Source organism: Metopolophium dirhodum, chromosome 6 (assembly GCF_019925205.1).
Source record: "Metopolophium dirhodum isolate CAU chromosome 6, ASM1992520v1, whole genome shotgun sequence".
Lineage (NCBI taxonomy): Eukaryota > Metazoa > Arthropoda > Insecta > Hemiptera > Aphididae > Metopolophium > Metopolophium dirhodum.
This window is the reverse complement of record NC_083565.1, coordinates 5,927,614-5,941,392: the sequence shown is the minus strand read 5'-3', so window position 1 is coordinate 5,941,392 and position 13,779 is coordinate 5,927,614. Positions and strand designations below refer to the sequence as shown.

At 29.3% G+C, this 13,779-nt stretch overlaps 1 protein-coding gene across 1 annotated transcript; it reads right to left on the bottom strand.

Annotated features, from left to right (window-relative positions):
- Positions 1-764: 764 nt before the first annotated feature.
- Positions 765-12,770, bottom strand: LOC132946602 (ras GTPase-activating protein-binding protein 1). The gene is made up of 10 exons (XM_061016649.1): positions 12,371-12,770; positions 8,280-8,438; positions 7,571-7,871; positions 7,260-7,502; positions 6,475-6,679; positions 4,378-4,529; positions 4,133-4,304; positions 3,548-3,687; positions 3,338-3,481; positions 765-1,912 (listed from the first exon to the last, which is right to left on the bottom strand). Exons 2-10 carry the CDS (start codon positions 8,375-8,377, stop codon positions 1,697-1,699), a joined length of 1,671 nt encoding a protein of 556 aa, XP_060872632.1. The 5' UTR covers positions 8,378-8,438; positions 12,371-12,770; the 3' UTR covers positions 765-1,696.
- Positions 12,771-13,779: the final 1,009 nt, after the last annotated feature.

The window sequence follows — 13,779 nt, the reverse complement described above, 5'->3', positions numbered from 1 at the left end:
AGTACTTAAGTATACTCAAATTCTTATAAAAACTTTACTACTTCAAAGTATTCAATCTTAAATCTTTCATACTTCACTTACAAATGATTCAGATGACCATTTGGCTTCTTAATGTGATTGCAGTGTTGTTAATGCTTCTTTTATATGGGAATCCAATTCCTAGTTCCTTTAGTATAAATAGGAATTCATTCAGTTCCTAGTTCATTTAATGTTATGTTAAAAGGAACTCATTCAATTCCTAGTTCCTATGAAAAAGGAACTTATTTTTTTCCTCCTTCCTCATAGTTCAAGAGTTATCAGTTATTATCATTATCACTAATCAGAACACCATCATATGTGAATAAAAAATTGGTAGTCTATTATTTTTTTTTATAGATAAAAACATGATAAGTAAACAACATTTTTCTCCCCTAATGTTTTGTTCTCCAAGAAGAAAAAAAAGAATTATAATATATTTCCTAAAAATAAGGAATTGATTCATGTTCCTATTCCTATAAAAAAGAATGGAATTTATTCCTTCATTTGGTCCTCTAAAAATGAATCAATTCCAGGAATTGTTCTGTAACAACACTGTAGTGTATTATTTAAAAAAATGTTGCCTTTATGATAAAACTGTGTAACAAATGTAGTTCTAATATTTTAAAAGCTCATGGTTTAAAAATAAATGTTTTTCTTTTAAAACACAATTCGATAAAACAAAAAATTCATAAATATCATTGTAAAACAGCATACAATGTCTGCTTTACAGCAAAAGGAAAAAAAAATTTTAGATGTAAAAAATACTTGTTTTTTTATTAAATTTGTTTTACGTTTAAAATGAACATTTTTTCACAAAAAAAAAAAATTAGAAAAGAATAGGAATATTTTTTAAAAAAAATGGAGGGCGGTGGTATAAATCATAATATATTATACTGACATCATAAAATCTTCATTGTAATTCCTATTGTCAAGGAAGCCCTACTAAATAACTGATAGCCTATTTTTAGTCTTATCAAAATTACATAAATGGGCATTGTACTTAAGCATTGTTGCTGGAATTCAGCACTTATGTACATCATATAAAATATACAACTAAATTACAAGGTTTAGCATTATTTCAAAAAAAAAAAATATAATAATAATAATAATAAATTAAGGAGATAGTTGAAAATAGTTTAGATTAGGTAGAAAATAACCTAATCTATGTATTTATATATAAAACAGAATGATTAAAAAAAGTTATTAATTGAATTTGTATAATTTTTTTTTTTTTTTTAATTCATTCTGTTTTAAAATATATTGTATTTTTACAAAACAAATAATTATGATTTTAATTTAGGTGAAGAATAAATGACTTATTTTAAATTAAAACAATACTTATAGTATTTTGTGAACTGAAAAAAGATATTTAAAACAATGTTGAAAAAGTTTACTTGACTAGGTTTGTGATTCAATACATGACATATGATTTATATTTTATGGACAAGTCAATACTTTGAAGTATAACACTATAAAAATGGATACATAGTAATAGGAAGTAGATTCATAAATGCAGAGGAAATACAATTTGAAGCTACCTAGAAAATAAAACAGTATAAAATTGTAGTCTCTCTTAAATTCTGAACAGCGTCTTTATTAGGGATTTTTCTGGTCATCTTGAGTATTTATTGAAGTTCTTTTTTTTAAATATACTTAATTTTCATTATTATTATTTCTATTAATTTTGACGCCTAAAGTTGTTGTTTCTAGGTCCATCATTCTGGTTCCTATTGAATCCTCCACGATTGTTGCCCGTACGCATACCACCACGACCTAAACCACCACCACCACCGCCTCCGCCGCCACCATCTGAATTCACCATTGAACTTCTGGACTTGTTTTTCTTTTCTTCAACATTCAACTTGATGCCATTTTCACCAGGAAGCATGATAGGCTAAACAAAAATATAAATAATATTTTAATCATTTAATTCTTTTTCAAAATTATCCACTATATAACTTCAGAAAATAAGTTATAATATAGTAATATTAAATAATTTAAGTATTAAAAAATGTCTAAGACAGTGTCACAACTACAAGCATTTCAAGTTTATGTAAGAGGCCACCATTTTATTCCTACCACATAGAATATAACAAAAAAAATACGCTTACATTCAATAAAATACTGATACTAAAAGGATAAGAGCAGGAAAGGAATAATACCTATTATTATTTAGCAAATTATTTGGCAAATGTACTTAACTTTTCATAATTTTTTGTTCGAATAATTTGTTACTGTTATCTAATATTAATGTGGATTTATAAAAGTGAATTAACAATTTATTTATTTTTTATATATGGTGATTTTTTAAATAAAGACTACTTATTATTTCAACAAATATCTATGTTTTTTATATTTTCTAAGTTAAACTTCTCTATTGGTAAAAAAGCTAATGATACCCACTCTGGTAGAAACAATTTGTACCTTTCAATTCGGAATGTATAGATATAACTTTATATTAGTTATTTTACTTTTTATAATAAATGAATTTTGCTATCGAAACTTTATACGCTTTTATAACTAACTGTGTAAGTTGGCAAGTAGAATTTCTACTAATATTATCAAATACATTTAAATAATAAACATCACTTAAGACAAAATGTATGCGAAACGTAGGGAAAATAAAAACAATCTCCAGACTTGAGTCCCGATTCTACGTTAGGGGGAACCCACCTAACAATCAGTACGATAGGCGTCAATAGCGCTCCCATTGTTAATTTGTTTTGCCAATGGAGAGTTATAAAATAGAAAGACGTTTATGACAGATATGAGTGTAACTGTTAATATCAGCTCCTAATAGCTGTTCCTAGACGCTTGTAGTAGTTAAATTGTTACAACATTGAATTTAATAAGTAAAAATTAATTTAATTTAATTCTTTTAAGTCTGTGGTTAACAGCGTATGCTTATAAATTATTATAATATAATCCATGATACACTACGATATTGTGTGATACGGCTAGAAAATTATCATCAATACTAAACGAGAATACCGTATTTGAGCCAATACTAAGCAACATTACCGTGTACAGTGGTCAGTTACTGCCTTTTTGCTTAGCATGTGTTTGATACTGCTTTTTTTTGCTTAGTAGCATTCATATATTTGTAAATACTTATATGTTTAACTACATTTATTATAAAATCTATTTCATTTAACGGTATTTTTTCTAAGGAATCAAAAAAATTTTCTTTAAATAATAAATACTTTGATATAACTAACTAATTTTTCAAATTTTGTCGCTTACTGCCTTTTGACTTAGGAGGACAGTATACCTATATGTAATTATATTTATTTTTATACTTAATAAACTTTAAACTTACTCGACTCTTTAATACTTTATGTGCCGTATCTATACTTTCAAAAATGACAAAACCAAAGTTGCCATTCATTGACGGATCACCAGTTTTGCTGCCACCCTTCATTATCCGTACATCCAACAAATTACCAAACTTTTCGAATAAGTTCTAAAATTATTATTATTATTATTAAAACATGATATTAATGAATTACATTTAAGTAGATGTACATACACGTAAGTCACTTTCTTGAACCTCAGGAGGGATTTTTCCAATAAACAATTGTTGTTCATCAGATTGGAACATACCATTGTAAGACCCTGATTGGTTACCTCTGTTAATCCTCGGGTCGTTACCAGGACCACTGTTGTATCCTATATAAAATTAACAATAACAGTACAAATGTTAAAAAGATTCCGAATCAGTGTGACATGTTGTCTCCTTCTTAAAAACGTATACATAACGCGTAACATAGCAAATTTGGATTTAGAAGAAAAAAAATATTGTAATGTTAGTTTTCATACTATCAAATTGGCCTATTAAACTTAAAGGTAAAAATATAATCTAGGGCACTATTGGGCTTTAATTTTTGAAATATCTTAATACTGTTATTACCGATCTTCAAGTCAGTTATAATGAATAAATAAATACACTTTAAAATTTAAATGTCAATAAAAACCTATAAAATGCTGTTCTTGATAATATTCTTGCCTTTACATTAAGTCAATTTACTAATATTAAAGCTAACAACAATACATCCGTTGTAAAATTAACAAAAAATTAAAATGCATAATAATAATTAAAAATACAAATACAAACCATTTTCGCGATTGTTAAAAGAATTTCTGCTAGGTCTGTCATTCAAATTTCTTCCACCAACTCCACCACCTCCTCTACCATTATAGTTGTTTCTCACATTTCTATTAACATTGCCTCTCTGCTCATACTGGTTATTAGGAAAGGCATTGCTTGAATAATCATTATTTCGAACCTAATTGGAGAGAGAATGTATTTAATTGTGAAGAATTAAATATAAATGAAAAATAATTAGCAAAAAAATATACCGGTGAAGTTGCTTTAGGTAAAGGTGATGAGTAATTTTGGGTCTGTACAGAAACTGGTGGAGGAGCAGCTTCAGTATGAGTCTCTGTTGATCGTCCACCTGACTTAAAGAGCTGTGCATATAATGGTTTTGGTTGATCTCCAGGTGAAACAGCTAAAAATTAATAAAACATTTTATAACTTTATACAGTTATTTAATACTAGCTGTAAAACTAGACTTAGCCTGGGCAAAAAATGAGCAAATGTACAATATAGCACTATATAGGGGTTTCTCAGGGTTTATGTATCTCAGTTCACAGGGAAATCGGTGTTATAGTATCTTGTTTTGTGAAATAATACCGCAAGTCACAGATTGGATTTAGCACTTAGTATATTTTTAACATTTTTAACTATTCTCTAAATTACTTTTCTGATATCTCTAAAAACAATCTCTGAGATTTTTGTTAAAATCATTGCATAGTTTTTAAGTATATTAGCTACAAACAAACATTTACTTTAAGATATAGTTTCTTTAATCGAGGCCATGTAAATGCCACAATTTATAAACAATCTACCATCGACAATCTCAAAAGTAATTGTGTAAATTTTGTAAGATCCTTTCTTAGTTGGTCTCTAAATCATAAAACGAAACTACTAACCAAATATCATACTAATAGCTTCAGCAATTCTGGGCTAGGTGATGATGAATCAAAAAGGACAAGTTCTTTCATATATATATATATGATAATATAAGTCAGAGCATATTTTTTATTTTAGAATTAAAATTATCAAAAGGTTAATAAAAATAAGTTACCATCAAATAATAAATCAAATAAATAAATTATGGAGAGATTTATTCTACTTATATTTAAGTATACAAGTAATTTTATAGTTAACTGGAAATTATAGTTTATCAACAATAGCTTTTTTTATGACTACATACATTCATGATTTATAGACTTTCAATCATTATTATTTGTTTGATAAATTATTATTTTGAACTCTTGAATAGAGCAATAAACTAACAATTTAGTCGAATTTACACAATATTCTACCTTTTATACCATAGACAATTTCTTTTAATTTTATGTAACAACTCTAATTATTGCGTCAGCTAATTATAAATAAATAAAAAAAATAAAATATTTTTATGTAAATAATAATATATCTATTGAATAACTTATTAGTTATCGGCTTATCACGAATACCAAAGATTTTCAGGTATCACAATTCGGTTATCATTTAGGCAGAAGACCCACGTAATAAAATATATTCAACAGAATATACCATTCTCACAATTCAATTTACTGCTAAATGTGTAAGTGTAATGTGCATGTCTAACCTCGAGGTTAAAGATAGGACTGCATGTATACTATTAGATGTCATCAAAAATAATATTAAGGTAGGCATGACCATATTATATTCTGATTGTTAGCGTGGTTATAAAACGGAAGAATTGGAAAAGGCTGGTTTCAATTACCTAACAGTTAACCACACACAACTTTGTAGTTCCGACAACAGGTGCTCAGTGCTCACACACAGAATATAACGGTTGTGGATCAGCTAAATGACAAGACAAATAACATAGGGGAACATCTGGCCGGCATCTCGATAGCTATTTGGTTGAGTTTAAGTGGCGTTAAGATCTTCTAACAGATGATCCTTTCCATAGGAAAAATTAGGTATTAATTAGGCTTAGCCACTCAGTTTTATCATATTATAGTTTAAAATATTAATTATCAAAGGTTTGTGCTGCTGATACAATTTTAGCCCCCCTCCAGAAAAATGTCCCTAGTTGCCCCTATAATCCTTTCGTCAAAAAACTAACCAACACCATCACAACATTTTATCAATTATATGAAATATTATTTTATTTTTAATTCAATTATATCATAATTAGTATTATATTAAATATTTTAACTATTGTTGGTACTCGCGATAACCAATAAATACCTGAATAAATATTAATATCTTAATATGGTATCAGTATATTATTACTCGTATAAATAATGATATAGAATATAGAATTTATCATCCTACCATAAAGTCTAAACACAAATTTAAGTATTTAGACTTTATAAATTTTAACTTTAACTAAGATCTAGAATAAAATATTATACCTTCAGTAATCGGTATATCCTTCTTAATAGGTTCTTGATTTTCTTTTATATCCACATTATGATTTGTAGGTTCATCTTGATGCTGAATTTTAGGTTGTTCCGCCAGTATTTGGTTTTGGTTGTACGAAGGTTGAGTTCTAGACACATTATTAGCAGGAGGTAGTACAGTAGGAGCCGAATTTTGTACCGGAGCAGTAACAGTTGGCTAGAATAAATTGTATACATATATTATTATAATATTTTTAAATGTCTACTAAACAAATAAACTAAATAAAAATGTATGAATTATTTTAATAATTATCAACTCATATAATCTGTAACTTTTTAAATTTAAGATTAATTTTATCAATTAAATTTTTTTTGTTGCAAAATGTGGTTTTATAAATTTAATTTAAACGGAAAATACTGGTTTAATATTAACTTTAAAAATTATTTTGTATTATTTTTTTTTAATAGTACTTTATTTTGAATATTTTTTAGAATGTTGAAAAAATAAATATGAAACTATAAAATGACTAGACAAAAATATCAAATGAAGGAAAGTTGGAAAGTTTTAAAATAATCAAGCTAATTAAAAGTAAAGTTCTTATGTATAGTGCTGCACACTTCTACAAAAGCTTTCACATCAATCTAAAAAAAAAATAGATATCTTAACAGCCCCTAGTCAAGTGTCACTAAAGGATGACTGCTTACTAAAATAATTCATGTATATATTTGTGCTATAAGAACAAAGGTTGAGTATAATTTAATAATAATAAAAAAAAAATGTTATGTTCCCAACTTACAATATGTTGTTGAACTTGTACAGGAATTTGCTCAGGCAGCAACTGCTGTACTGGTACCGAAGTAGGTATGACATTCAAAGCAACCCCATTTAAAGTCTGTCCTTGAGTTGTAGTATTGTAATAATTTACTTGATGCTGAGGTTGTTGAGTGACAGGAGATTGTTCAACTTCCCCGTTTTCTTCACCATCTGATTGTCCAGAATCTGCTTCATCATTCACATCATCTTCATTGAACATCACATCCTAGAACATATCACAATATTTTTTATTAAGGAACACAATATTTATTGCTTAGTTGTATAGTTAAATACCTGATAGCGAAAAATGTCATTATGAACATAATACTTCTTAGGGGACTGAGCTGCCAACACAAATGTTTGAGCAAAACGACGCATTGGTTGCCCACAGTTAGATAATTCACCAGTGACATGGACAACCACACCATTTCCAAGAGTATTCTGGGAATCAACTTGTAAGATCTTAGCATGACAGTCGCGAAAATTCAATTCTTGAACTCGTTTATGGATATCTTTTTGGCCAATACTGGGAGTCATGTCTCTGCTATACGGTTCCAAACCTCCATGAACAAAATATGAATCGCTACTATAGAATCTAAACAAATATAACAGTATCATATTATTAATATAGTAAAATATAATATGATTCTATTTATAGATTAAGAAAAATTAAAAGTTGACTGGGAATTATAAAGCGGTGAACACGTTAAGATAATTATTTAATATCTAGTGCATAGGTATTAAGGAAAAGTACAGAACTAAATCACAAAAACAATTTAATATAGGTTAGGTACCTATACAATTGAAATCTTACGAGAATAATTTGAAAAAATTATTTAGGGATTTGAAATTTCAGTTAATTTCCAAATATGTTTTTCCATAATAAAATAATAAAACTATAATAATAGTTAGTGTTTAAAGTGTACATAATTAACCATTGTTATAAAATACCTAACCATATACCTATATTCAGTAATAATAAGAATTTTTTTTAAATAATTACCTATGCATGTAATGAGGGGATTGATTCAACATAGTATAATATTGACGGACAAATTCACGTCCCACACTCTGTGGGTTTGGGCAACTGTCAGCAACCATTTTTATCAATTGATATTTAGATACTCAAAGGTAGTTGAGCATTAAAACTTGACCAAAAAACCTAAAAAAAAAACAAAAAACATAAAAACATTAAACACACGCATTTTAGTCAATTAAACCTGTATAAAGTAAGACATTTTAGTAAATATTTTTTATTATTTTTTTCTATACTCCGTTCCACCAGAGAAGTAACCCGTGTCCAGACCAAATCGCGATTGAATTCATGCATCCCAACCTATTTGACATGTCAATATTGCACGATCTCGGCTGTCAATTGTCAATGTTATATAGTAATAATATAAGCATGTATCATGTTGTAAAATGGGGGGAAACGGGGCCTCGGAACGGTCGCTGCTGAGCATTGTAAAGCAGTATATTTCTTTAGCAGTCAGCGTTTATTCTCTGGATTATAATCAACTGGCCAGCAATATGCAATGACACGTTTTTAGTTTCTATTTCAAAAGTATGATGTAAGGTATTTTGAAAATATTAAGACATTTATGCGTAACACACTCATTTTTACATAACTTAACATTTTAATTTTATTATTTATATAAGTTGGTATGCTTATTATTAATAGTAGTCAATTATCAAAGGAAAAATAAGTATATTCTCAGTAGAACTTAAGAGGACGCCATACCCGGATGCCTTGTCTCCGTCTTACAAACACATAACATAGGAAATTGTACGTTCTGAATAATTCATATAACTCTGTTTAATTTTAGAGTGAATTAACCTTTTGGAAAATTTAGAAGTAAGAATATTATCTAGGCAATGAAGTTTTTTTTTATATTTCAATTTTAAAGCAAGTTATGTGCATTTTAAAATGTACAAATAATTTACTACTACGAAGAAGACTACTGTTAAATTATATTAATTACAATTATTAAACATGATACTTGGTACCTATTTGAATTATAGTGATTCTTGAAGTATTAAAAATTGAAATCACCTACAGCACTTTTATACTACATTGCTACCTAGTATATTTACACTCCGTTCTTAGAGAGAATGTGGTTACCTGCACATACAACTATTGCTGAGGAATGGGAATATGGGTGGTTGTACGTGTTTTAGTTTGTTCGCAAAGACATTCTCACAACAAACAAAGTATAAGACTTACAGACATACATATTTCATAAAATGTTATTATGATACCTACTGCCATAATAAAAAGTTAAAAAAACTTTTTTTTTTTAAAACCCAACCCGGTCAGGTTACAATTGTAACCATTAAGGGTTATAATTATTTTTTCTTATGAAGTATCAACACTTACTTGTTGTATTTTGTTATGAGTCTATTATATTAAAAAAAAAATGATAAATTATAATATTTGAGTAATATTTTTGCTTATATTATAATATAATATTGTATAAAAGGTATTAAATATAGCAAAAAACTCTTAAAAAATAAAATGCATTTTATTATAAAATGTAATACTGTAATTTTTGTATTTTGATAAATTTACTTTTTATTTGTTGTTTTTTAACGGGTTGGGCCCCAGTACCTCGAGACCCTGCCACAATGATAGCCGATGATTTTATTTTATACTTTGTCTACCTAGAGAATACCATTGTACAGAAACCAAAACTAGTCTTTTTCTACTACCTACCACACAACCTACTGAAGTGATCTAACCATTAATATCTTTTAATAAAAGAAACGCAGTTATACTTATTTTTTTTTTTATTATTATTGAACTTAAGCCCGGCGACTAAGGCCATTAGCTGTTGTAGGGGTTTCGAAATGTGGTAGGGATTATGGGTAAGGTAGGTACGGTAGTTTGTTTTTACGATTGTTACGGTATGTAGCAAACACGTGTATGTGTGGCAAGGTTTTTAACTATTATATTCCCAGGTGGTCACCCATCCGAGAGCTAGTAGTTGTGGCCGTTACTTACTCCCAGTCGCATCCCGCGACTGGTAGAAGCCAACGCGCCACGCCAAGCCACAGTCATACTTATTCTGTGTGTTTTATGCTATACAAATAAATGCATAAAATATAATTTATTTATTAAGAAAATATGTTTTAATGGTAGTAAATATTTTGAATCCAGCCTCATATCAAGAATAACTTCAGAGGATTTATTTTCTCTCTTTGACCTATGTGCACATAGAAAATGTGCGTTCTGCAAACCAACCATGTGTTATTAGCTTTAGACTTTAGTACCTATTGGAATGATTTGACCTATTATCAAACTTACTTAAGAACATTAGGTATCTGTATTTTTCAGTTTTCATTTATCTAGATAAATAGTTACAAGGTATCTAAACGGCCATATTGGATAATTTTTTTACTAATCTAAATAAATTCATCTAGATACATGTTTTATTGATAAAAACCGCGAAATTGTACAAACGCATTTTAAATATTTATACAGATTCTCAAACCAAGTTTATGGTTTATAAATAATGTAATTATTTTTATTTATATCATTATTATTATTATGTTCCTAGTGCCCAACTAAAATATACCTAAATTTAAAACCCATTAAAAAAAAAATTGTATCTTTTTTATACCTAGATAAAAAAGTATTTATCTCTATCTTTCATTTTTATTTAGATAAAAAAAATACTTATATAATCCGAACACTGCTTATGGGTAAGAAACCCCCTTAGAAAACAAATAGGTAGTGAACTGACATCCTCTTAACCACTTCTAAAACAGTTAAGACTAAGGCATAAAAAAAATCCGGATCTTAGTTAACAGAGATATTTATTATACTATACCTATAGTTTATATTCTGCTTTTGTAGACTTGTATTATAAAGAATAAAGATGGTCGTTGGTAGTTAAATAGATGCATAAATAACTGAAATAACCTAATGAATTTGTAACAGAGATTTTAACAAACTAATTCCTAATTAACTTGATTTAAAAATTGTACTTCTGAAATTATATGGCTAGTAAAATTCCGAATGTAAAGCCATTGCGGATAAATAATATTAAATTAATTCCAAAAAAAATTCAAGAATTATTTGAACATCATGCACTATTAAACTAAACAGTTTTATATTTATTATTAGAGTATTATCTATGGATATTTATTGATAGCCACAGCCAAGGTATAACAAATAGTTTGTGGTCACTGAAATATCCATTGAATATTTGCCTTTCTAAAGGCTATTCATAATGAGTATTTTATATAAAATATCACAACAATAATAACTATAATGTTATAATACTATGTAATTAATAAAATGTAGTTCATGAAAATTACTAAATACCTATTTAGGTACTGGGATATTGATTTCATTATAAATGGTTTTGATATTAATATATAAAATTAGGCATAAGTATATCATTAAATATATTTAATAGTATTTTAACAATGGTATGCACTATGAATCATTAATGTGTTGTCATTCAAATTGATTCGAACATTTAAAAGTAAATTCAGAAATTAATGTGGGTTTAGTGTTTACCAATAATACAAACATTTTTTTAGAAATCAGACCGCAAATAGGTATAGTAACAAAAATATGATAATGATAGCGATCGTTGCAGGTTTGGGAGAGCAAAATGTTGTTAGTGCCAGATTTTGAGCATGCCTAAAACTAATATGAAAAGTGATAGATAAATGGATTAATGCGTATGATAAGGTCTGAGTGACGCTAAATCAACAATGACAATTCATGTGATGTACAGAACATTGAGAAACTGTTTAGAGTAACAACACTGAGTGAGCTGCAAAGTCTTCCGGCCGGATTGGTTTGAACCCGGCGAACTCAAAAAGACGTTCTTAAGCACGGGATGGAGCAGGGAGGAGGCGGCGGTGATTGAACAAAAAATTGAAAAAGCTGTTTCACCTGTCGGCAAGTAGGAACTGTAAGCGACGATCAACATGCGGTCGTCGACAGACGGCGGCCGCGGACGTAAGGTCCGCGGCGCACATGTGCCCACCGGACGACGATGCCAAAAATGCAACAATAACAACAATAATAATAATAATAATAATAACAACGACAACGACGGAAACTACATAGGTACTTACGGTTTTTTTCAAACGGAACCGACGGCGGCGTGCGATCGTAAACGTGCGCCAAACCAATCGAAAAACAGGGGAAATTTTTGAGACGACTACGGCGACGCAGACTACAACAAACTGAGGTGTCTTACGCGCGTGGAGCGATGACTATGCGAGAATCAGTGAGAACTATGGAGTATAATAATTTTGGATTGCGGCGATTTGTTGTATTCGCAGAGCAAGCGTGAATATCTTGACGTTGGACTTGAAAACCGATGAGTGGACACGGTTCGTTGTGCTTGCTGGTGCGACGGGCGCGAAAAGTGAAAAAATAATCTGTAAGTGAAAAGATAGCGATGAGCTGCTGAGGTTGGATTGGTGGCTCTTTCGGCTTTCCCGTGAAGAAATCAACACAAAAAGAAAAAATAATAATAAGAGAATAGAAATCCCTTAGCGACGTCTCCGTCGTCAGCCGTCGGCCCGGGTCGCCGGTACCGCCACCCGGCCCTCACCCAACATGGAGCGCAGTGTGTCCAACACACTGAACGGCCGGTACCAACCGATCAGTCATCATCGGCGGCGGACGACGCGGTATTTAAATTCGTAGAATAAAATAATAATAGGTAATAGGCGTAGATGTGCAGTATTTACAATATTTTATATTTATAAACCATAGTCTTTTACAGTGGCATCGTTTCAGTTTTGGATAAACTAGTAAATAGTGCAATCTAGGCCGGCCGCGAAGAAGATGAATTCGGAACGGGTTTACCGTAATTAAATCGTTAAAAAAAGTCCAAGCGGACCCATCCCCCGCCACCAATAAATACACCACTACATGCATCCATCCAACAAACATATAACGTAGTGAGTATGTATTACATTTTGAATACATGTTTAGTTTAATTATATTATAATGTTTTAAAAATTAATTTTGAGTAAAAAAGTAAAATTTTTATAGTAATATGTAGGTACTTTTGAAGTGATAATAATTTGTATACGTTATAGACTTATAGTAACAATGAGTCGCCAACAAAATGTACATAATTTTATATACATTATTAATTTAATTTATAAATATTTAATGGGAAAAGATAAGTTATCCGCTAATGCAGTTTCAAAGTTACATATTATCTGAATTCACTTATAATGTAAAAAAATCGATTTTGGGGGAGACCAGAATTTTTTTTTGTTTATAGCGGGGCGTGCTTATTGTTTAAATAGCATTTTTTTTGCATATTTTTATGTTTTAAATTGAATTTATTTATAGTAGCTACCTTTGAATTATGATTTTCAAAGTATAAGAATTTCTAAAAATACCTGACTAAAATGTATTTTTTGTCACGCCTGCCCCGAAAGTTTAGTTTTTGATGACGGTTGGAAAGCTACTTTTTTCCTTCCAGGTTAGGGTGGTAAAGTGGAAATTTCCACAAGTGCTG

Excerpts from the sequence above, each read along its gene's own strand:
- LOC132946602 (XM_061016649.1), bottom strand. The coding sequence starts at position 8,377 with ATGGTTGCTGACAGTTGCCCAAACCCACAGAGTGTGGGACGTGAATTT. Across the intron at positions 7,503-7,570 it reads ATGACATTTTTCGCTATCAG|GATGTGATGTTCAATGAAGA; the intron begins GTATTTAACTAT and ends GATATGTTCTAG. Across the intron at positions 4,305-4,377 it reads TACCTAAAGCAACTTCACCG|GTTCGAAATAATGATTATTC; the intron begins GTATATTTTTTT and ends CTCTCCAATTAG.